The sequence below is a fragment of the Solea senegalensis genome, linkage group LG1 (assembly GCF_019176455.1).
Source record: "Solea senegalensis isolate Sse05_10M linkage group LG1, IFAPA_SoseM_1, whole genome shotgun sequence".
In the NCBI taxonomy this organism is placed as follows: domain Eukaryota; kingdom Metazoa; phylum Chordata; class Actinopteri; order Pleuronectiformes; family Soleidae; genus Solea; species Solea senegalensis.
Window position 1 is genome coordinate 7,474,932 of NC_058021.1, and position 25,000 is coordinate 7,499,931.

The following is a 25,000-nucleotide window of genomic DNA, read 5'->3' on the forward strand; positions in this document are numbered from 1 at the left end:
TACTAACCTATGACTTTTTTGAGTGATTTTGGACGACATATTAACTTATGACTTTTTTCACTGATTTTGGACAACATACTAACCTATGACTTTTTTGAGTAATTTTGGACAACATACTATACTATGACTTTTTTGACTGATTTTGGATGACATACTAACCTGTGATATTTTTGACACATTTTGGACGACATACTTTACTATGACCTTTTTGACTGATTCTTTGACGCCAAACTTAAGTATGAGTTTTTGGCCAAATTTTAGACAACATACAAAACTATGACATTTTGGTAAAATTTCAGATGACATTCTAAACTATGACATTTTTGTCAAATTCTTTGACAACATACTGAACTAACATCTTGTTGACTTTTTGGACGACATGCGTCATTTTACACGCGTAGAATAACAAGAGATGCTTGCGCTGCAATGCATTCTAGTGAGCCTTGCAGCAGCAGGCACTAATAATACATTGCATGCATGCAGGTTTGTTGCTGAATCAACCAGGGTTTGGTAGCTCTCTTAAAAATTGGGAGTTTTCAGGTGATTTCAAATGATCAGAGTTACAAGGCTTTTCCTTTTCCTTTTACAGAAAAAGTGCACTAGGTACTTGTGTACTTCCTGAAAACTGTAAGAGCCCCGTGCACAAGGATGACGCACCTCATGTTATCCGAAAAATCCTCAGCAGAAGATGAATAAAAATGTGTCACAGTGAAAAAAAAACCCATCGCTACTTCCTTCTCATTTCCTTCTTGCAGTAAACAAGTTACAGTAACAGGATGTTCAAATTTGATACCACAATAAAAAAAAGGTGAAAATATGAGGCACAATAACGCAGTGTCACTTTTTAAAGATGTTAACAGCAGGAGTTGGTGAGGTGGTGCACATTTACAGCACGTCCAACCCCGAAACTACACTATCACTCTTTGTCTTTTATCCAAAACAGCCTTCAGTGTTGATAATGGCTCTTCATAGTTTATAACTGTGGCTTTATCTCCTCACCTGTCAAAACAAAACAGTTAAACACACACATTCTGACACACACCTTATTGTGGCCTGTATGACAGCTTCTACACAATGCACCATGGAGCTGTGCTGGCATGGGCCAGCCTGAGGGATGGGCCGCATCAAGATTTATGACTGTGCTGACGTCAATGACATAATTCAAATACTTAACCAGGCTGCACGCTTCCAGCCCTGCAGAGTCTCACCTCTGGCTGCAGGCCTGGAAAACCTGACATGGATTACTGCCGTGGAGCAGGGTAACTGCTGTTAGACTGGAGCGGAGTGGACTGCTGAGACTGAAAAGGACAAGCCAATTTTGTTCTGGCCATCTGCATGTGGCCAGCGATCTGACTATTTATGCATCCATCTGTTTCCTCTGTGCTGTTAATGTGAGGGAGTAAACTTCATTAGGCAATGATATATATGAAAGTCTATTGCATTGAATTTATCCAAAAACTTAATTTAACTTCACACTTTGTTGTTTAACCACTCGGCTGATACTAGCACTGTAATATATCCCTTCTTGTTTCTACAGTAATAACCATGTAATAACTTAATAATAACATTAGAAAATGCGTGTGTATTTATCATTTTTAATTCACAAAAATATGAAGATCTAACATTAATGGTAACGTAGTCATTTTCATTGCCAAGCTATTACCCAAATATTACTTTTTAGCTCATATTATTATTGCTTATTGTGTCTATTATCACTTAATTACTACATTATTACTATTGTTCTTAACAAGCTGGAGATTGCATTCAAAATACAAGTGTTGTACAATATTACTATACATTACATGTGATACTAATGCAGGTTACTTAAGACATTTAAGTTCTCATGATCATACATGACAGACACTACTCATTTGCAATGCAAACCACTTCGCGTGCACACACACACACGTACATAATCACCACTGTGAAGTTGTAATTAGTCTACAGTTTGACCTAATTAGGAAGTATTTTCTCAGGACTGTTTGCCATCAAATTGCAGATTACCAGTAACTAGCACATGGTTTACTTCCTCCCTGTGCTGTCAGGAAAACTTTCTTTGAATTAGGTTATTCTGCATTACTGCTCTTTCAGGGCATGTTTACAAAATGAAACGAGTATGAATGAGTAATGCTTATTGTGTCGCGCTCCACACCTTGCGCATATTACGCACAAAGTCACATGTCTGTTCATTCCCAATGCAGAGGCAGTGTGTATGGGGATGGGCTCATGAAGAAAGGCAGAATGCTTTTCTTTTCTTTTTTTACCATAAAAGGTGACAATAAGTTCATGACGAAGAAGATCTACATGTTTTAAACTGATAAAAACATGCACCGTCTTTGTCATGAAACTCCACCACAGTGGTGCTTTTTTCAAAATGAAGGTGAGTCAAACAATGACAACTGACGCACGTCAACAGGAACACATTGCAACAAGAGGCAAAACGACATGTAGCTACCTTACTGTACTCTAACATGGTTGCACACAACACTGAATGCATTTATTGAAATTATAATAAATTGATTCACTTATCATTTACACTTCAATTTACACGGTTGAAACGTCTTTGTTTGACCAGGTGAACTCTAGTGTTATGAACCCATGCATTTTCATTGTCTTTGTGTATTTATCATGTATGAACAAGTGGCAAGCAGTCATAATGTCACCCATAAGAATATGAACTCCCATTTGGAAGCCACCCAGATTCACAAATTTGCCTGCTTATCACACCAAACTTATTCCAAACGTCGAACTTAACAATGAGTTATCTACAAGCTAATTTAGCTTTTATATCATCCATTTTGATGAAACTAGTGAGCTACTGCTCTGCCGGATCAGTGACAGAGGTCAAGGTGACAGACCAGCGGCAGCATCCGACTTTCAAAATAAAAGTAATTTTCCCTAGGGAGGGATTTATTTTATAATGATCTTAAATTTAGTTTTATTTTGAAAAACAAATATATTTTTGTTCCTGCTTCCCGTCCTCACTTAGTTTAACGAAAATCACCAAAGGTTACATATTGCACCTTTGAATCTCATTCAAAAAAAAGCAAACACCATAATCTTCAGAGGTGGCACATACATTTTCTTTTCAATTTTTATAAATTATAGAGCAAATGAGGTAGTGTCCTATGTCCTATGACCCAACAGCTCAACTCGGCATCAGTGCTGCCTTAAACATTCATTCGTGGGTGTCGTGTAAACATTAATTCCTCAAGGCCAGTCAAAGGAAACATTAATGGTAAGAAGGTGATCAGGTTTCACATCCTCTCTGGGTCAAATGACTAACCACATACCCTGGAGACCCTGCCATCTGACAATATTCAGCTAATGCTGCCGATAACCGTCACAGATTATTTACCAGCCCTTGAAGGTTAAGGACGTCATAATCAAGTATTTTCTTCAAATGAATCAAGCGCGATGTCTTGCACAGCCTATAATCTGAATCACTCAGGGAAGAGTGCGTCCTTTGTTAACTGCCTGACTCACAGGACTGCGTGTGATGGGCCAAGAGTGTTTGCGAAGCGTAAACTGCAAACTCACATGAGGAAATCTGCAATCCCCTCACGTTACTGGAGTAAGATGTTTAACAGAGTAAACAGTCTGAATTGACGCATTTGCTGAGCTGATTGTTTCAGTATTCCCCCGACACGTTCTGCTTCTTGTGCACTTTCCACCCAGTAACTGCAGTCATGCTACTGGCTTTTTTGTGTTTATTTCATCCAGGATTTTTTTCCTGCTTCTCCCACATCACTTCTTATTAAAAGTTCAGAAACTGTGACGTCTGTCTCCGACCTTTGGCACGTATTCTTATTTTCCTTTCTTACTCCCTGCGGGGAGTTGGTAAATCTTTTACTCTTTCTTGAACGCTGACCACCGTCCTACGGAAATTCAACCTCTTGATCGTTTCAGACGTGTTTCAGTCTCTTTCACTTCTCTTCTTCAAATCCCTTTATGGTGTTTTTTTTGTTTGTTTGTTTTTTTAAAAGATTCACAGAGATCCCTCCCTGCCAGCTATGTTGAGCTCATGCCCAGACAGACGCAGGTACTGTAGCGTTTCCACCAGTGGGAATAAAAGTGCCTCACTGAAAAACAGAGATGCAAAACAGGAAAAATCTGGTCTCCCCTTTCCTGACAAAGAGTTGACGAAAATGAGACAGAAAGAAGCACAAACGAGGATATGACGGCATCTGTGCGTGTGTGATACTGTTAATTGCCATATGAACAATGTGAACCTCACCATTATATAGTGGCAGGTGTACTCTTATGTTCTTTGTACGTATGTCTGGGATGGCGGCGGCGCTTTGTGATGGGACACAGTTTAAACGCAATTTCCAGATAATTAAGACAGAAGCTGCCGCATTTGTTTTCCTCAATTTATCTTCCACAAACGTCATGAGTGACTGTACTTGTGGCATGGTTTCACTCATCAGTGATTATTTGGTTCAGGTCAAGGTTTGTGAGAACTGTGGAGGAGGAGGAAAGACAATAAGAGACTCACACTTGACTTGTATTTTTTCCTGCTGCGGGACACTCCCAACAGCACGTTTGTGCTGATAGGAAGTGGAGTGCAACCATGTGCAGGCTGTGCTGACGTAAATCAGGCTTGAAGAACCAGAGCGGCAGGAACTAATATCCCCACCTCCGTCCTTCCCTTCTTTCATTTATCCAATCCCTCCTTTTACCTGATCTCAGTCCAGACCATTGAATCTCTCTCAGTAACACTCACACTCTTTCATTCCTTTTGTCCAATTGTAAAATGAATGTGGGTTCTTTATTTTTTCAAGTGTTTCCCGCATCATTGAATTAGATTAGAGTTCATATTTGCATGTGTAACTAACAAGCCATCTAGTTAATATCTAGATAATTTACATCGACATTTTCATAGGAAATGACGGATCTGCAAAAGGTTTCTCGGGAACGAATATTTGCACAACTTTTCATACATCAAATGTGCACGATGAGTGCAAAACCACACTCTTTCACCTGCGGCACAAGTGCCGGTCGAGTAACTCTCTGTACGCCGCTGTGAGTGTGAGAAAATAGGTTTTTAGATTTTTATCTCGGAGTTTAGTGCATAAAAGCTGCACGTACTGGGATTAACACAATGGAAGAATACTGTCAGTGGTGTATTTATAGTTGGGTCGATCACAATCTTTTAATCTTGCATTCTTCTCCTTCCACCAGCAGCCAATCTTGGCCTTTGACCTCTTAGCAACCATAATAGAAAAGGAGCTGCAGACGTGCAGCGAAAGCACACATGCGCATAACAGTTGGGCATGTTTCCCAGAATCTTTGCCTCTGGTGAGGGTGTAATTATGTTGTCGTGCAGAGTACAGTACTAAGAGACTATAGAGTACACTCACCTGAGAGACAGACTTTGGTGACAGAGGGCTGATATGCAGCAGGAGACCTCCTGCAATCAAAGAAAAACAAACTATTAAAAGTATTGTTATTGAAACTGAGATGTTAATGTGTAGCAGATGGCTGTATAATAATAAAAATCTCTTTTTACAATGTGATTTAGTTTGAGCAACAGTCACTGCTGCAACAATCATAAGCAGATAGAAAGAACTAAATCTAGGTCTATTACAACATCAATTCACAGGACCGATTTCCTCACAGCTTTTTGTCTCGGGGCTGCAGGTAACAGTGACTTTCATGATAAATACATTTTTCAGTTTCAACTTGATGAATCGCTTTGTTATTTCGGTCCACAGACGGTCATACAATTGTGAATAAAAGACAAAAACAAACCTCAAAATACCATCCTCAATTTTCAAATAAACAATCAATGGTTGCAGTCTTAATCTTTTCCTAATTTACTTTTGGCTCAGTGGCCCTCATCCAGCAGACCTGAGGCAAGTGCATCTGCAGTAGTGACCATGACCAGAGGGAAGTGACACAAAGGTAATTTTCAACTAAAATGCCATTGTGCTTCTGCTGCAGAACACATTTACAAGTTTTAAAACACACCCCTCCCTAGAGGATTCTGTCTGTACTTTAAAGAGAAAGATTCAGTCTTGACGCTCTAGTACTGGAAAGGTTTTTGATGAACTGGCGCCCCCAAGTGAGGAATATAAGCATCTTGCGTTGTACATTCTGAATATTCTGCATGTAGATTTCCAATATCATCCATCCATTTTCTACCACAGGAGGGTCACAGGGGTGCTGTGCCGATCTTAGCTGACATAGGGTGATACACCCTGGACAGTTGGCCAGTCCATCGTAGGGTCACATATGGAGACAAACAACCATTCACTCTCACACTTTAGAGTGTCCAACAAGCCCTATATAGGAAGCCATGCAGAAAGAACCTTGTTCCAACCGGGGTTCGAACCAGGGTCTTCTTGCTGCAAAGGTAAGAGTGCTAACCACTACACCAGTGTTTCTTGAACTTTTTCAGACCAACTTCAACAGTTCACAAATTACAACCTCCTAAAATGAACTAGTTGATTTGATATTGACAACAACACATTTATGTCGCGGGCAGTTTGAGAAACACTGACATCTTAAATTTTAAACCGTGATACGTTACTTGCTTGTCACCTCAAGGACCACTAGGGGTCGCTCACGGACCATCAATATCATATATTATTTCCATAAATAATGCTCCCGGTGTAATACCTCATAAATCACAAACATAATACATACATGCTATAGTTGTGATACACGTGATATGACTCACTTATGAGATGCACATTGCACATTTGTCAAGGTGGTGAAGTTGTTCCTTACGGTCCGAAGGCTTGCTAGAACCTACAAAAAATAAAGAAAAGACAATTCAAAGACGGAAATGATAAGGAATCTATAACTTTGTAATATTTTTTTTATATTTTATCAAATATTTTGTATAATATTATTATAGATCCATTCCTACTGCATGGTAATGCAGCGCATTATTGCAAAAAGATTTACAGGATATTTTACAATTAGTTTCCGCGGCAGCTCAGTGCTAAATGGTTCTTGTTGCTTCCACTTAAGTTAATGCAAATACATAAACCCAAGCTGCTGTGTTCAGGAGAATGTTAAATGTGAATCTAAAACAGTGTCCATTATAAAGAAAGAACATTATATTTTCAAAATTTGAAAAAATTGCACATTTCAGATTATATTTGTTGTCTCAATCGAAGGATCTGGATAAATGGATGTTATTAAGTGTTTTTGAGAGTCGAAGTCTGTGTGAAGCGAATAAAGTCTTTTATTTTGTAATAGTGGCTTGATTTCAGGCCAACTGGAACGCAACACACTTTCTGCTTTTCCAAACCCGGCCTAAACCTGATCCAAATACAATTAATATTAGAACACGCAGTCTCCGTAACACTGCCCCTGAGATGCAGTTGTTTCCATGGTGACAGTTTAGGAGGGTCAGCCTCAAAAATCTACTCATTCTTAAAAAAAAAACACCACTGATAAACAGCCTGTGTGCTGCCCACTACTTGCCACCAGGGGTCAGAAAAGAATTGATAGAACTTCACAAAACAATACTTCAAAAATCTTTGTTTACCTGAGCAAAGGGAGTCACAATCAAGTCCTCTCCGTGCCTGAGGTGGAGTGTGATGAAAGCAAACCGTCAGTCGGTTACACACAAACAAACGCACCATCTCGAGAGCCGTGTTGTAAATAACTCACAGTTCTCCAACAATAGACGAGTTGCGTGACAGCGACTTCGGTGACAGATCGTAGTCGCTGTCAGAGCGGTAAAGGAAGGACTCTCTGCGCTGAGTATGGGGGTGTAGGGCCAGACCTGAACCCGGTGAGGCCTGTGGGTCTGACGGACTACAGCACAGCAACTGTGGACCATTGTCCACTTCGAAGCTGGGGGGAAGAGACAAACCAGAAGAATCAAGAACAACAAGTGCAGCGGGAAGACGAGTCCGCTTATTGTTGCTTTTGTCATCAAAGAGAGTCAGTGGATGTATGTGGATGACTTTGTAGGAACATGTTTGTAATAGTTTATTAATTAAATAGTTTATTAATTAAAAAAAATGCTTAAACCTTACAGTGAATATGAATCCATCCATATCCAAGAAGCAAACATACTGTTAATATGAAATGAAAAATTAAAAAAAAGTTTCAAGCTATTGATACTTTGTATTGTGATAAAATGTTACATAATTATTTTAATGATTAAGTTTTGCTCTGAGTAAAATTTGGACAGAATACAACAAACACTTATTAGCAGAGATATAGTTACTGAATAATGACTGGTGAGTGGGCGAGGGTTGGCTTTCAGGGCCGCATAAATAATCACAAAATAAATCGAAATTGCATTATGATTAAGTGCAATATCAAATCTAAAAAAGACTGCAATTATTTGATAACGATATTATGTGCTGAATCCAGCCCTTCAGATTAGAAAACAAGTACTTTGTTTGGCTTGAGGCTTAGCAGAAAAGTGCTTTTCAGTCCGCTGTGTCTCTGCTCTGCTCATGACAGCTTCAGCCATCCGTCATTTATATGAAATAAAAATATGAAACTAAAATCAGAACATGCAGGAAAAAGCCTGTTAAAGTTTGATCCACAAACATGTAAACACGATGACAACATCTCTAAACGAAACCACCACAGATGCTCAGGTCAGGCAGATATAATCTGTGTGTCACCGTGGATGGAGTGGGTGAAGCAGGAAAGGACAAGCTGTCATGAAGCCAGATGGATCACAGTTTAGAGGTGAAAGGTCAAAGAATAAATGGAAAGTGCAGAATAGAACATTCAAATAAAACATCTTAGATCGATCATGACATTTTTAATCAGTTAAATATTTTAGTGACGTCGCGGTGACGTTGTCAAATCCACTCAACCAATTCCTCTTTAATCTATTGTGTAATGGAATTCCCAAAACTCTCTTTGCCCCAAATTCAAGCCCTGCATCTGTAATGTCTGCTACATGTGGGATTAATGAGGCACACATCCATCTGAGACGCACTTCGTTTCCCACCTCCGCCACAGAGACGCTCAGATTAGTGGAAATTCTACAAACTGTCCACATGTCGTCATCCACGCTGTGCTCTGCGTCATCCAAATCTCAACTTCACACAACATTAACACTGACTTCCTTCACATGTCGCAATCGAATCTCTTAATCTCTTAAAAAAACACACATTTATGGTAATGACACAAAATTTCTTTCAATCTGGATAAATTCACACGGCATTAGTCTGGGACAACAGATTAAATTTGAACTCTTCTGGAAAAGATATTCCTGTCGCACAGAAATTCAGATTATATAATAGTCACCTGGGAGCCGAGAGGTGAGCTCTTCTAACTACTTCCTCGCTGAAATCAAAGTGCCCAGCTCTGCACCGAGGGGATCTCCGTAACATTCTGCTGTACCGTCCACCTCCAAAAAACCCAGTGCTGTCATGGCTCGCTCATTCATAGACAAACAAACGCTGTGCCCAGTCAGAAGCCACATGCTGAGGACAAGTGGGCTTGGCAGATGCTAACAGGCCGATGTGGGATAGAGCACATGGAAGTGTCTTGCAGTCACCCCGTTTATCCCTCCACAGCAGATTAGTCAGAGTACTCCTCATTCCACCCGCCTCCTCTGATCCCACAGGAGAGCTTGAGCTTACAGTAACAAAAGAGGACGTTCAGGTAGAAAAATCTAAAAATGTGTGTTTATTCCAATGAAAATCTATTGTGGACATTTCAAAACTCATCCATGTTCGGACTGTGCAGAGCCCCCTTTCACCTGGACTCTGGTTCTCAGGTCATATCTACATGAGACCACATTAATAAATAAGTCTCCTTTTGATTAGAGAGACTTCAGTTATTGTCGCCCATAATCTGAGCTCCCATTTTAAGAGGTAGTCAGTGCCATTTTCAGGTTTTGTAACTTCACCTGTAACCAGGCTCCTATTGGACAACACCAGCTGTCAATCACACCGGTGTCCACTCATATGTGCCGTACTTTAGCGTCTATTTTCCTCTAAAGGGAAACAGAATTTACTAAATTGACATATTCACTCAGCAATTGAGCAATTTTTTTCTATATACGTGGACAATGGCAGTGGTTCCCAAACTTTTTTCCTTTGAAGCCCCCCTTGCTTTTATCCAACAATTTGAAATATGCTTTATAAATAAATAATATGGCATAAATGTATATGCAAAAATAAACCGTGTATATGGATAAAAACTGTCCTGAGCTGCAATAAAAATCAAAACACTGTATCTCGTGCTTGATGTAACAACTCACACTGAAGATTACAATGATCTTTTTTTTCATTGAGCCAAATTCAGAAAGGTTGATTCTATAATAACGTGTTCACAGGAACAGTGGAGAAAGGAGTAAGGTTACAGGTCACTGTTATAACAATCATATTTTAGGTAGGAGAGCAGTTTTCAGGATTTATTTTTGCTACACTGAACACTGGACTTTGCTTGGACACTAGTTTGTTCTGTCCTTTGTTTGTTTTTTTTTCCCTATACTGTATTTTGGCCTTGGACACCTTATTACACTAGTCTATGTGTCATGCTCACAGATAACATTTATTTATTTCTGACAGACAACAATGTGTTCTTTCAAAAGTTAATGTAACCCTTTGTCAGAGTTTATAAATTATATGTCCACATCAGAGGATTGAATTCACATTACAGCTATCTGACACAAGGCTGGAAGCAAAACAGAGAGAAGGACTGGATTACATTCAGCATACTGAGAACAAGCACAGCTTTCCATTATTGGAGTAAAAACAGAGGAAGACACTGCCTTCATAACCTGATATTCAAATAAATATTAAAGACTTCTATCTTCTTTCTTCATTATACGGTGGGTTAACGAACTGAGCACAGCCCTCTGACACGAAAACACAAGTTAAGACTCTATACACAGTATGACCTTGACTGGACATGAGTTAAGACAGAGAAGTGTGGACCGCGGCCCCTTAGTGGGTCAAGACGGTACTGCAGGTGGGCAGTAACTATAAATAAATGTGTTGGTTTTTGATTATCAGTTTTGTAATTCATTCAGTTTTAAAATGTGAAACATATAATAATAATATAATAAAACAAAGTCATAGCATTTAAATTATGTGTCATATTTCTTATATCTGACCTAGTATAGCCGGTAATGCAGTATATATATATCTCTATATATACAGAGAGAGATATATATATATATATAGGTCAGTTTTTATCGAGGTTCTATCAAGAGTTTTTAAAGAGACCACACTTTCATGCCCCAGTAAAGACACATGTACTTCTCCTGAAAACACAGTTTTTGCGGTAAAATGAGTCATGTTTTTGGGGGGGATCAATATAAAGCAGATGGTGTTCTTCGGTTGCCACTTTGGCTGACTCACATGTGCGCGGCGGAGGCATGACAGACACTGTTCTCCAGCACCGAGCAACAACACGACACATGTACGAGTCCACCGTCACATTGTGTATTCGGTTTCAACGTCATAACGAGAAGCTTGAGCAAAAAAAGTCATCTCTACTCCAGCTTTGAATTCCAGTGAATCTCTGCTAAAAGGTCTATGGGAGTGAGGCAATAAATCCTAAATGTCTATGCACTTTTCTCTTAACGAGCACAATAAATAAAGTGAGCTGACAAATAGAGAGAAACAGTGAAGAGAGTTATTTGAGATACATTTCTTTTACTGCCTTTTGCTGCGTCTCATGCATACAAAGAAACTGTTACCATATAAGCTCCTGCGTCGGCAGAGTTGCTTGTTCATGATCTGCTTGCGAAAGCATCTTCGTGAAATATGACGAGAGACCTTCTATCACCTAACACCGCAAGAGTCCGTTTGATCCGAGCTCCCTGTCCTCCTCACTGTCATGTCATCACAGTGTCCTGCGTTCAGTAGCCCCTGCTCCTGTCCTTTGATCCAGATACATGCAAGACTTAAAAGGCTTTTAAAGAGCAGGAGAACAGAGCACGAGTGATAATATGAAGATAAAAGCAACAGATGACAGTCGGTGGACTAGGTCTCTGAAGAGTGCCCATAATCATGTGTAAGTGTGGTGAGTCATAATGGTTCAAAGGAAAAGGATTCGTGAGGCAAATTGTCATTCTCAATACAGACTGACATATTGTTCTCTCCAGGGCACAGGACTGAAAACGCGAAGAAGAAAACAAGTTTTTCTTTACAAAGGTCAATTCAAAGGTCGATTCGAAAGCAGTCAACTGAAATAAACTGCTCCCTTTCCTACAGTGTCGATACAGTCCTGAATCTGGACATCTAAAACTAAGTATTTCGTCCTTGAGCCATGACCTACAGCCCCAGAAAATGGAATTCTGAAAGTTCTGCTGTAAACTACAAAGAAAGAAAAGTGAACATGATCAATTCTTTTGTTTTGTTTGTGTTTTTTTTTTGGGGGGGTGTCTCACCTGTCCGGATCAGCCTGTGTGATGTCGATGCGGGGCAGGGAGGCGATGGGCAGACTTGTGGGTCTGGTCCGGGTCACTGGACTCTCTTCGGGTGAGAGTGGCCTGCCCCTGTCCCTCTCCTTTTCTGCTTGTCGCCATGACAACGGGGGCAGCTGCAGATTGCCAGAAAAGCGCCTGTGGACTCGGTACGCCTCTACTCCAAGAGTGTTGGCTGTGGCAAACAGTTCCACGGGAGCCTCCTTATTCTCCTGTGGGGGAAAATGACAGCGACTAATTGGGTTAAACCTTTTCATAGCAGTTCTTCCCCCAAAACAGGCCACCTTGAATACAAAAAAGCGGTAAGGTCTATGGGATATTGTAGACGAGGGACAGGTATGGCACACAAACATGCTTTTTTAAAGAGTAAACTGACAACTTTTGTGTCCCTGGCAGCTTCAGGTGTACAACTGTGAAATCGTAGCAGTAGCAACAAGGTGAAATAAGGACATGGGTGTTTTTCCTCAGAGCTGGTGTTGCTGCTGTGCCATAATAAGCACCCCTATATAAAAAATTACCCCCATCGTACAACTCAAAATGTGATCAAATTGTGGGAGAACACTTGTTCCTTTGATCCGTATATTTAATTGCCATTTTACTAATCAAAGCCGAAATGGCCACAAAAATAATCAGAATAAGTGCGTTCTTTCTTTCGAGCACCATTACACTGTGCACTTACTTTAAACGAAAGCAGTTTCAGTGTGACTGTAGGTCAAAGACGAGACCACACTGAACATTGCCCTGTATATTTCCTATGATTTAACATATTGCCATACAGAATACTAATACCACATTTTGCATTTTATTCTTTGGCAAATGGCCCCGCGACACCTGAGCTGCCAGCAGACATTTTCATAAACCTGTGCGGAACATAAACTGAATGTTTAATGCGTCTGTCGGAGTGCGAAGGTTCCAGTTCGGAGCTCTGGCTGCGCCTCCGTAATGACTGGTAGTAAACAAGGCAGAGCACTGAGGAAACCCATTCAACATGCATCAAACGCCACTTTATGTTCACCGCGAGCAAGTGTTAATGAAACATGCCGACAGGTCTCAAATGAACAGGGGAGGTTTATGCTGGCAAATTGAGGAATTCCTAACATGCCACTGTGGGGGGAGTGAAAAGTATTTGTCTCTTATAAACGTGTGTGATGCAGGAAACTGGGAGAGTGACTAACTGATATTAAAATGTGGAACTTTTTATTAATTTGCTGGGGAAAAAAAGTTGCCTCAGCTGCATTTTTTTATTTTTTTTTCCAAATTACAGATCCAAGTTTTAATCGAGTGATTAGACACCCACTGACAAGATGCTGATGCTAATGACGATAATGATGACAGGCAGGGGGAGAGAAGACAATCAACAACATCACATCTGTTCAGAATACGAGTGTCAAAGACCGACAGCAGAGACAGAGCCAGTCAAACAGCAAAGAGGAAACGTAAATAAATGAGAGCCTACGCAGTTAAAAGAAGGAACTCTAAGAAAGTCTCTGAATGAGACGGCGAGGACGGAGTGAACAGAGACTGAGAAATAGGATAGGAAGTCTGCCTTCCTCTCCGACGGTTAGTCAACACAACACTGCTCCTTCCAAGAAAAGCAATTTGTCTGATTTACTGTCTCTGTCTATTTAAAGACGCTCTCCCTCTCACGGAGAGACGAGTGGACATTAAATCCGGTGACACACAACTGTAGGTCTTCATTGATCCTTTCTTCGTGGTCCAAATGTCCAAAAGCGCGTTTGTCTACATATAGCACAGGACAGTAAAGTGTGATGAAAGGCATCAGTGGAGGGGTAGTGTAGCTCCACTGTCAAAACAGAGGACGAGTGGGTGTTTCCGTGATGAAGATGAAAGGTCCGTCTTGGCTGCGAGAGATTAAAGAGCTCCCATGTTCCCTGGAAAACTTCCAAAAAGCTTTTTTGAAGATGATGGAAAGGAGGAGTAGAAGAGATGCTCTGACTGCGTCATCGGACGTGCTTCCCAAATAACTATGACACATTTTTAATAAAACGCCACAGAGTACTGAGGGAAATACAACGACATAAATAAACATACGTTCATTTTATCCACATGAGGGTCATGGGAGGCCACTGGTGCCAATTCCAGGTAGAGAGAGGCGGGGCCCAACCCTGACAGGTTGCCAGACACTAACTCACTCATACCTATGGAAATTTAGAGTGTTCAATTAATCTGTTTTTGGACACGTGCACACACAGGGAGAACATTTCACTTCTTATCTAAACAACGTCAAAGTCTTTACTGATTCACCTGCCGGGATTGAAGCCCGTCAGATGAATTGTGCGAGGAACAATCCTATATACTGTATTGTTTTAAATAACGTGCAATGTTCCCTTCGTCTGCATTTCTCGTTCAAACAGTGTCAAGAGTTAACACCGCAAACACCCGTGCCCTTTAAGTCACCTGCTAAGTTTTGAAGCCTGTCAAGCGAACAGATATGCGGATCGCAGACAGACAGACAGACAGACGAGTCATTTCTTATCCAAACAGTGTCAAAGTTGACACTGCACACGCCGGTGTGTGTTCCATTAACAAAGTACATTGAAGTTACTACCCTGGTTGCCATGGTAACCCACCTATAGATCAAAGGAAGGTGGAAAGTGAACCGTCATCTAACGCGTGTGAGGGCCCGTTTCATAAATATTTGAAATTGTATTTAACAAAAAAAGAGGGCCTTTTCATTCCAAAACGAGACTTTGACTGGCTTTGCTATCAGCAAAATCACTTGTGACTCAAAGCGACGGTTAATAATCACCGGCCATGAAACTGAATTACACTGGGAAACAGAGGTCGGAAAGCTTGTCCAGGATGTAGCTTGGCCTTGTGATCTTCTGTTTGACGTCAGTGTAAATGATGTGTCCTGCCTGCCCAGTCATAAACGTTGGTGGCGTAGAGGAGGAACAGATGGGCCTCTCTGTCAGATCTCTGTCCTTCATCCATGTTTCCATTCAGTCTGTGGCCTGACTGTGTCCGGGTGTGATCCGTCTTTTGACACCTTTTCTCTTAAACCTCCACAACAGTCCTCCAGTCTCTTGCTCCATCATCTCAACTCTCATCTCTCACCATCGTTCAAGCCTGGCTCTGTTCCATGAAACTCATCTTTTTCTCTCTCAGTTCTGCGAACAGCACACTGATCTGTTTATGAGTCACCCGCCACCACACACCGACACACTGACCGCACCTTGCTGCCTCAGTGTCGCGTCCCGTTGTATCTTTATTATCGGGGGCAACGACGGAAAAGACATAATGTGGCTTATGCCGTATTTACATCACACACACACACACACACACACACACACACGAACGAGTGACGAGTGATTTTACACCTGACTCCTCATAATTGTTAGAGATTAACCCACGTTTTTAGGATTGTTAAGTAGTTTTAACTGATCCACAGTTCGGCACTGTTCGGCTTGATTTGTGTGTGGGACGTCTCTTCCTGTGACGGCACTCTGGCCAGTCAGTGGCCGGCAGTCTGACCAATCCTCGCATAGTACCTATTCAGCACGCTTTTGGAACCTTGCCGGAGCAGGTACTAAAAATAGTAGCTGGTACTAGGTACTATGCTAGTGGAAACGCTACTTAAACCATGGCGAAGCGAGGCGAGTAGAGCCGGTGGAAATACGCCATTATAGAGAAACTGTGAACTGCAGAATTAGGCTGTGAAAGTATGAGACAAGTCGCAGAATTACAAAGACAGAAATCACGAGTGGACATGTAATGGACTGTATGAAAGGAAATCTACAGGGTTTCACAGAAGGATGTTTGGAAAAATCAATACTTACATCAGCCAGTGTAACCCCCTGTGTGCTCCTGCTTTTCTTCATCCTGAGAGATACTCTCACACACACACACACACACACGCACACCCACACACTGACACACGTACACCCCCACACACACACACACACTCTGATGCACTCTCCAAAAAAAACTCTGCTTTCCTGCTTCTTCAGCACTGGTCAGCCTCGGCACTCAGTCTGCACATGGGAAACAGAGAGCAGAAGGAGGGGGTTGAACATCATGTCTGTAATTCCCACTTGCGTTATTGTGCAGAAGTCTACACGGCACCACATTACACACACTGACTTACACAAAGGCGCAGACATTACATGAACTGTGAGGGATTACGTGTCTTACCAGATACAAGTTTGTACAAGTACAGTAAGACACTTGCACTATAAACTCATGAGAGGAAATAAAGTGCAAATACCAGAAATTACTTTAGTGGTTTAGTGGTTTTTTAGTGGTAGCAGCTTGTTCACAATGAAATGTCTCAAAGTAAATATTTAATTTAATTTAATTTAATTTAATTTAATTTCATTTCATTTCATTTCATTTCATTTCATTTTTTAAAAAAGTCAGCTTAATCAATATAATAATAATAATAATAATAATAGTAAATAATAGTAATAAAATCCATCCTTGTTAGCGGCTCGTTTTCACAGCTCACAGCTCAGTACGCTGTGAACCTCACATTACTCTCACTCGATCATGTGTTGTATGAGTTTGTTGATGCTGCTGTTTGTTGTCTTGTAGCGAGGAACTGCGCTATGACTGTGCAGTAGAGACATAATTCAGAGTCTTTCATCAACGGACCACACGAGGCAGCACCTCCTGTGTCCCCATGGGCTAAAATCACTGATTTTCTCTATGGAATTTGGCGTGGGGAGAGTTTATTCAACAATTCTTATCAAAATCTCTCATTATTATTGTTTATCCAAACAAACTTACCGCACACTGTTGTGCTCTTTTAAGTGTGTTGTGATTCACTGACTTAATAGTGAGACTCTTGTGGTATTTAACCATATAATACACAGGCAGCTTGTGTTGTTTCATACATACACGACACCTGGGATACTGAGCACCAAATGTGATTTGTAGTAAATGTGCTATGTGTGTGGTGCTCCTTCACAATTGTTAGAGTTCTGTGGTACAGTGCACGACACAGAATGAGCCTGAAGGTATTTCAGTCCACTCCCTGTCTGTTAGCCTGCCTTGAATACACATGAGTGACTAATCTATGTGACAGAAGCGAATCAATATATTCCATTTCACCACTGACTTCCGCAATAACCCCATTTGACAGGCACAATGTGTCCCTGTGTTAAAGTCAGTGTAGGACAACTGGCGGTGTTGCTGCTGCCCAGTCAAGTGGCACGACGAGAGAATTCCTTCGTTACGAAATCCACCACATCATCTCTCCTCGTAGCTTTCAAAACCAACAAATCTTTCCTGAGTTTTAATGAAATTTAGTGAAATGGCAACAGGCCAAGTAGAGACTGAGTGTTTCGGGCATCCTCAGGATCCTTCTTGAGCTGCCAGTCCAAATCTCAGCAGCTCAATAATGTATGAGGTTGCGCAGATGTATCCACAGCACTATTCAAATTGTTTATACTTCATTATAAAAGGTAAACGCTCTGCTTTGCTTAACTCATATACAAACAAAAGGGGAATCAGCCGGAGGCGATCCAGTCATGAATCATGAGTGCACAACTAATTTGCTGGACCAACACTTAAAATAAACAAATATTAAAATAATTGCTGTTTAAGGAACAACTCAACTCATACGGAATCATTTCAGAAAATAATTACAAAAAAAACACCACTTCAACCATTCTGTCACAGCATCCTTTATAAGGTTGTCCTAAAGTTTAGTGTCCTTCCATAAAAGTAATTATTGTCAGATGAATAGACCCCAGAGAACCAATAACTACAGATGGTAAGGGGTTATGGAAAATCATGCCGTGTACACGCAGCAAACCTAGATGTTAAACCTACAAAGACGTTATAGCTTCAAATATATCAAACATGAGTGTTTACTGAGACTGTCGATGGAATGGTGCAGAAGGATCAGTTTGCCTTTTTGCCATCGGAGAATCTGAGACGCTCATACCCAAACGGCTTAATAAACTTACTGTGCATATGTGTTACATCTTCTAACAAGCAGCTGGGGGAGTCGTCTGCCCGTGAGAGACAATCGATCATGAAATGAGGTGGAATGCAACATTTAATTGTTTCTGTTCTGAAGGCTGTGGTATCTCCATGGACAGTGGAAGAAAAAATAAAACCAGATGAATGGCAACATTGTACAACCAAAGCCTGGATATTTGTGTCTAAATCATCAGAATTCACCAATTCGCAGATTTGTTATAGCTACTGTAGCATTTCCATGATGGAAATGGTTAATAACAGTGACTAATAACAGTGTGGGTTTTAAACTTTCCACTGGATTAACACATTTCAGAGTTGGTTGCACTCCTTGGATTTTAGTTAGGGTGCATGTGGTTCACGTTGCATGATTTTAATTATCCATTCTGTTGCCTTTTTTCTCAATCAACTTCCCATTAGACAGTTAACGGTTTGCTCATAAAAGTGTGAACATGTATAAAAATATTAGTTTCAATTTTAGTTTGATAATGACAAGAAACCAAAAATAAGGAAGACTAAAATCATTTGATTTGACTTAGTTCTAAGTTAAATAACAATTCTTCTGTCAGAATGAACACATGTAGTACAAAGTCTGGCTATAACGTGATAGAGTTATGCACTAGGCATATCATGATACAATGCTTTGTCTTGTTTTGATTAATTCTCAGTGTTCACTGAGATTTCTTCTGGGAGTAATAGTAGTAAGCACAGCACTGAAGAAGCTTTTAATGTATCCAAGGGGGACAAACAGACTACTAAGAGATTAAATCTTTGTTACTTAATTGTTTCCCTGTGAGGTGTGTTCCCTCCTATCAGCACTTTAGTGAGGAGGGCACAGCTCTGTCATTATATCGGGATGCAACGAGCCAATGGGCCTGTGAAGAGGCACCCAAACCTAAACCCCAAGACATCATTTCAAAGAAAACCACTGGACAGAATACACTGGGGTACACTGGTGTCTCAATTAGGCAGGCTGCTGCCTTCACTTTTCAGAGAAACAAGCTTCGAGTGACCTCTCATTCTTTGTAAACCCAGCAACAGGCCCTCCCCATGGAGGCGGCTGGTACCTCTACAAATAATTGGATGTTGATGTGAAGCAGCCACCAGAATGTGCAGTCATGAGGCAGCACTCAAGATGCTGATTGCAAAAGATTGGAAAGAAACACTGGGGAATATTGTGCAACGTGTGCTGTGTATCATCACTGCAACATGAGGGCAGAACAAACCACTGCAACCAATCCATGGACTTTGTTTAAAAGCAAAAATGCCATATATTTACTCAAGCCACTCTGAAATATCATTACTGTGAATAGTTTGTTTTGGGCTCTGGGAACCATTATTTTCTAGCCTCTTCTAGCCAGATATGGTCAAAAACACTGACCGTGCATAAAAATGGATGTCTTTTGTTTTCAAATGTGAAGCCTGGGAAGTAGGACAGAAGAGACAGACGGCCAACAGGGGGCGACTCCACGGGTTACACAAAGAACCCATTTCTCAAATTCTCACTTGATTTATAACATTAGTAGACAGAGGAGTTCATCGCTAGTTTAAGGAGTTTAATAGAGCATGGTGTCAATTTTGTAAAGTATGTTTTAGCGGAAAATGGAGCTTCTCAATTCAGCTTCTCAGTTGTGAATATTTTCTGGTTTCTTAGCGTAACTCACATTAAAAGTGAACAATGTTGGTTTGTGGATAAAACAAGACATTCGAGAACATCATCATATCCCGGTTTGGTAAACATATTCTGGACCAAACAAGTAAGTAAGTATTAATCCAAGAAAATAATCAGCAGATTTATCGAATATGGAAATAATTGTTAGTAGCAGCCGTACTCGCTATGACTGGGTGATCGCTGTTTCTCTAGTGTGGACATGCAGACGAACAGTGTGACTAAACGGATGCATTTGTGCAAGGGCATAGAACAGCAATGGATAGAATGTGCCCTGTAGACCCTACTACCATCTCTCTGCCTTGTCAGATCGTCAACAAGTTCTAGTCCTTTCCGATCTAATATCATGATATTATCTCATCAGCTCCACTAACACCACCCCACGTGCAGGATTAAGATATTATAACTTGCATGTGACGTTAGCGAGCCTGTACTGCTGCCTATCGTGCCATATGGTGTCTACTAGCAATGGGGGGGCAGTGTGAGTCATCCATTTAAAGTCATTGGACACACACAAAAGTAGCTCTTGTGCCTTCAAAACAAAGGGATATCAAGAGCTAATGTTTTCAACTGCAATAACATGTTCAAGTGTCATGTCGTATGACAATGACAGCTTTACAACAGTCACTCACGAGTAGGATTCTGTTAAATAAAGAGCTATTGAATAAAATAAATACAAATGCCAGGCAGCTACTAAGACTGAACTTACCAAGCTTCCTGTCAATCAGTGAAAAACAATTATTTGTTCTATTTAAGATTTCAAGAGATCTAGATTCAAGAAGTGAACACCAGTCACAAGACATGACAGCTGTTGACAGAACAGCGGCAGATCCTGTTTTACTGTTAGACCCACCCTTATTTACTAAATCTGAACACCACACCTACTTTATTCACACCTCAGTAACCACAATGTCTCAGGTCGCACACACAAAAAAAACGACCTTCCAATCCACCTTTCATATTGATTACCAAATGCAAACTTTACCAACAGATAAGTTTGCATCACTTTCTGAACTGCTCACTTAGTCTGCACCAAAGTCCATAAAGAAAATCAGTGATTTTAAACCACAGCACACTGCAGTTGCTGCCTCTGGCCACTCAGAACGACGTCAGACAGTGGACATTTAGTGCGGTGAAGCAGATTCCTGCCGAACTGGGCTCCTCAGACGACTGAGGACAGAGGAGTTTGCTGAGGAGGGAACAGAAACAACACACCAATGTGTGGCAGCAGCGAGACAACGTCACTCTGTGGAGGTCACATGCAGAGCGCTCACTATCCTGCTGCACGGACACACACAGGCCTGACCCTGTGAGCCTGCTGCCACTGGACCACGTCATCAGATCATTACAGGATAGCTCTTTCTTTAAATCATGTGTTTGTCATATTGTAAAAAGAGTCAGAGGACAGATTCCTGACAAGCCAATAAAACAGAAAAATATGTTACTTTTACCTTTACTTTAAAAGTTACTTTTCCAATTCCCATGAAATAAGTCAACGACACTGTTTAACTGAACTTCTGTATGAGAACTAGGAGGGAATCAATTTATTGAATGAAAATGTGTCTGCCTCTGCTGTGCTAGATAAGTGATATATTTATATAACTACTAGACGTTTCCTGGTTGACCTATGAAGTCAGACGACAACAGCCGTAGTTGTCATTGGTGTGTCGTGCTCCAGTTTTGTCTTTCTACCATCAGCTCATTTAAAAGAACTACTTATTTGGATTTCGCCATGTTTTCTCACACTGGTCGTCTGTGAACAGCAGGGATCTGAAATTCAAATGACCAGACTAGATGCCACTGATGCCACGAAAAATATAACCAGCCCATGCATATAAGAATTTGTGGATATTATTATATTATATTATAGAGCTGCATTAATCAAAATATAAACCTTTTCTTCAGGATGCTCGTAATCTAAATCCCATCCCGTATCATGCTGAATATAAGGGCCATAAAATTCACCTGGACCAAAACGAGAAGCTTGTGACGTTTGGAGTGACACACGTCCTGGCAGTTGACGGCTACAGCAGCAAAATTGATGCCAGTGAAAAACAACCTTGTGATTTATGAGGACATTTACAGGTGAATACATTCAGAACCAATGATATTGTCATAATATTTCATTGAATGCAAATTTCTTATTGGGTCAGTTAAGTTCAGTGCATTCCTTTGCACATGTACACATCGTTTTATCCCAGATCTGCGGTGGTTAATCATGGCATGTGGGACCAACTCAGGGTTGACCACGGCAGGGAGTTTTACATGTGCTTGTACATGCAAGAGATGCTATCAAGACATAGACACAACCCTAGCAGGCCACCATACCTTCAAACAACACCAACAAGGGTGAGGTTTTTTTAATACGGACAAACATTACAACCAATATAATCAAAAAAGAAAGACTCTGACCATTTTTCCTTCTAACAAATAAGGAGTGAACACATTTCCTAAACTAATCTATAATCCATTACATTTTCTAAAATCATGTTTTGTGTTCAACAGAATCTTCGAGTGGAAAGGATTTGGTCCGAGGTGAACAATCGCGTGAAATAATCTAAATATTCCGCGGGGGTTGCTCTATGCAGAAAGGCACCACAAGATACCTTTAAAATATTAACTTCTACGCACCAATGCAAGGAGGAGACTTACTTGGCATAGAACAAAGAAAGAACAGAGCTGAACATGCTGAGATTTTCTTTGGGAGTGACCAGGATTAGAAATGAGCATATTGGAGGGACAGTTCAGGTGGAACAGTTTGGCAATAGTGATTATATTGGACAAAGGATGCTGACGATAAAGTTGCCGAGCAGGAGGAAATGAAGAAGGCCACAGAGAAGGTTCATGGATGTTGTGAAGGAGGACAGTTGGTGCAACAGAAGAGGACATAAACAATAGCGCAAGATGGAGGCAGATGATCCGCTGTGGTGAAATGAAAGGAGCCGAGAAAAGAAGAAGAATCTTTGTAATTGTGCTGTTTGAAATTGTGATTTCTGTCATCGGTCCTATTTAGTCAAATCTGTTGTTTTATAATTATGTCTTATGCTGTACATGTGTACATGTGTTGCTTCTTACTAATACTGTACATGATGGTCAGTGTTATACTGCTGTCTTTGCATGTTTGCACGCTCTTACTAATGGAACTAATTATCGCTGCGTACTGTTGTCCTGCCGCTTCATGTGACTTGGTTTTGGCTTTAAGTTTGTGTTAGCACTTCATGGCCGTCGTGACATTTAACATATGTTAACATGGTACAAAGAAAACCTTATTAACGTCACAACTAAATCTGATTTCCAACGATGCCTCATTGATTTCCAATTTACACACGCACACAAGTCGCCTTTTTTCCCCGTCCCACCTCTGCTCCCAGTGTGACCAACTCTGACCCAGTGTGACAGTAAGTGTCCTGCGCAGACACAGCACATGTATTCATCTGCTGAAAGCAGAACATCAGTGTTTTGGCTAAAGGGCGGTGGAGTAACCTCATCATCAGTAAAGCCAATAAGCAGCCAGTAAATGAATCACCAGTCTAGTAGCCAGAGCCCCTTTAACAAAAACCTAGTTGTACTATGTGCCCTCTTGTTTCAGGAGAATAAAGGACAGTGACCACTTGAGTTCACACCACATGACCGGCCACACAACAGACTTATGATCAAGTGGACTTTGGCAACATTTTGGCGTACGGTGTTGAACGGTGTATGTGACAGTGCTTAATAATATGATTAAAAAAAATGAAGATTTTTTTTTTACATATCATGCAGAAAGAAGCCAATATGTACCTACTGTGAAAGGCCTCTCACCAACAGTCATGCTGATCTGTTTAAGGAATTTGAACAGGGGCAGGTCAGCAAATGTAATTTAGCTAACCAATTACAACACGCACTTAAATATAAAGCAAATCAAAACGCTGCAACTAACGATTATTTTCAAAATCGATTAATCTGTCGATTATTTTCTCAATTAACCGATGAATCGTTTGGTCCATAAAATATCAGAAAACCATAAAAAATGTTGATCGGTGTTCGTCAAACCTGGAAATGATGATGTTCTCAAATGTCTTGTTTTGTCCACAAACCAAATTGATTAACTTTTAATGATTTCTTTGTTATCCAGAGCTAAGAAATTAAGAAAATATTCACATTTAAGAAGCTTAAACAATCGGAAATCTTGTTTTAATCATGAAAAAAGCTTATCAATGATCAAAATAGTTGTTGATTAATTTAGTAATCGATTAATATTGTCCACCACCTGATACAAGAGAGTAAAGAACAGCAAAATATATTGTTGCGCACCAACACCAGAGTCAAGGTACCGCTGCTGGTAATTCAGTGTCTTATATGGCAAACAAGGACAACTTCTGACACTGGAACAGTGTTGTAACAGTGGAAGACTGGGTTTCTTCATACATTACCTCACACAGTGTAGAGGTTGTCACGTCATGTACTCACTGTTGTGCCTTTATTTTGAAAGATTCAACAACCACTAAAATTGAGATGATTGCTATAAAACTGTCAGTTATTCCAAATGGCCCCAATGTAAGAGTGGTTACAAAAAAGGTCACTTACTATTGAGTCTGTATTGACTCAAGTGAGACAAAGTGAACCTTGTGAGAATGTTAAGTCGATTTAACCAACCGGGTAAATGAATGAGCCGAACTAGAGCTATTTATCTTCAGTGGGTCTTGGTCAACCTCGTCGTGCTCAGAGGGCACTTCTAAATGTACCGTGATTCATTGTGTCGCATTTAACTCTTGGTTTACAGACCAAGCCCCGCAGCTCGAACACAACAGAGTTAATGTGAGTCGACAAAGGCTTTCCATATCACTTCCACACATTTCCACTCTGTCACCAACACGTCTTGTGATAGGTTGACCTTCAACACAAAATACCTGCACAAGTTCTCCTTATGGATGACCTAATACTCGGTACATTATTGGTATCAGTACAATAACTGTCAGGATCAGATATCAGGGAAAGAAAAACATATTTTATGTTTTTCTTTCCCTGATATC

General features: G+C 40.5%; 1 protein-coding gene across 2 annotated transcripts in view; it reads right to left on the reverse strand.

The window, feature by feature from the left end:
* Positions 1–3,970: 3,970 nt before the first annotated feature.
* LOC122766046 (cAMP-specific 3',5'-cyclic phosphodiesterase 4B-like) overlaps positions 3,971–25,000 on the reverse strand; it is a 23,173-nt gene continuing 2,143 nt past the window's right edge. For both annotated transcript variants that reach the window (XM_044020654.1, XM_044020644.1), the window contains exons 2-7: positions 16,174–16,368; positions 12,338–12,585; positions 7,630–7,815; positions 7,505–7,541; positions 6,686–6,756; positions 3,971–5,413 (exon numbers count right to left, since the gene is read on the reverse strand). In XM_044020654.1, coding sequence (XP_043876589.1) covers positions 5,347–5,413; positions 6,686–6,756; positions 7,505–7,541; positions 7,630–7,815; positions 12,338–12,585; positions 16,174–16,215 — 651 coding nt within the window. In that variant the 5' untranslated portion in view covers positions 16,216–16,368 and the 3' untranslated portion in view covers positions 3,971–5,346. The remainder of the gene's footprint in view (positions 5,414–6,685; positions 6,757–7,504; positions 7,542–7,629; positions 7,816–12,337; positions 12,586–16,173; positions 16,369–25,000) is intronic.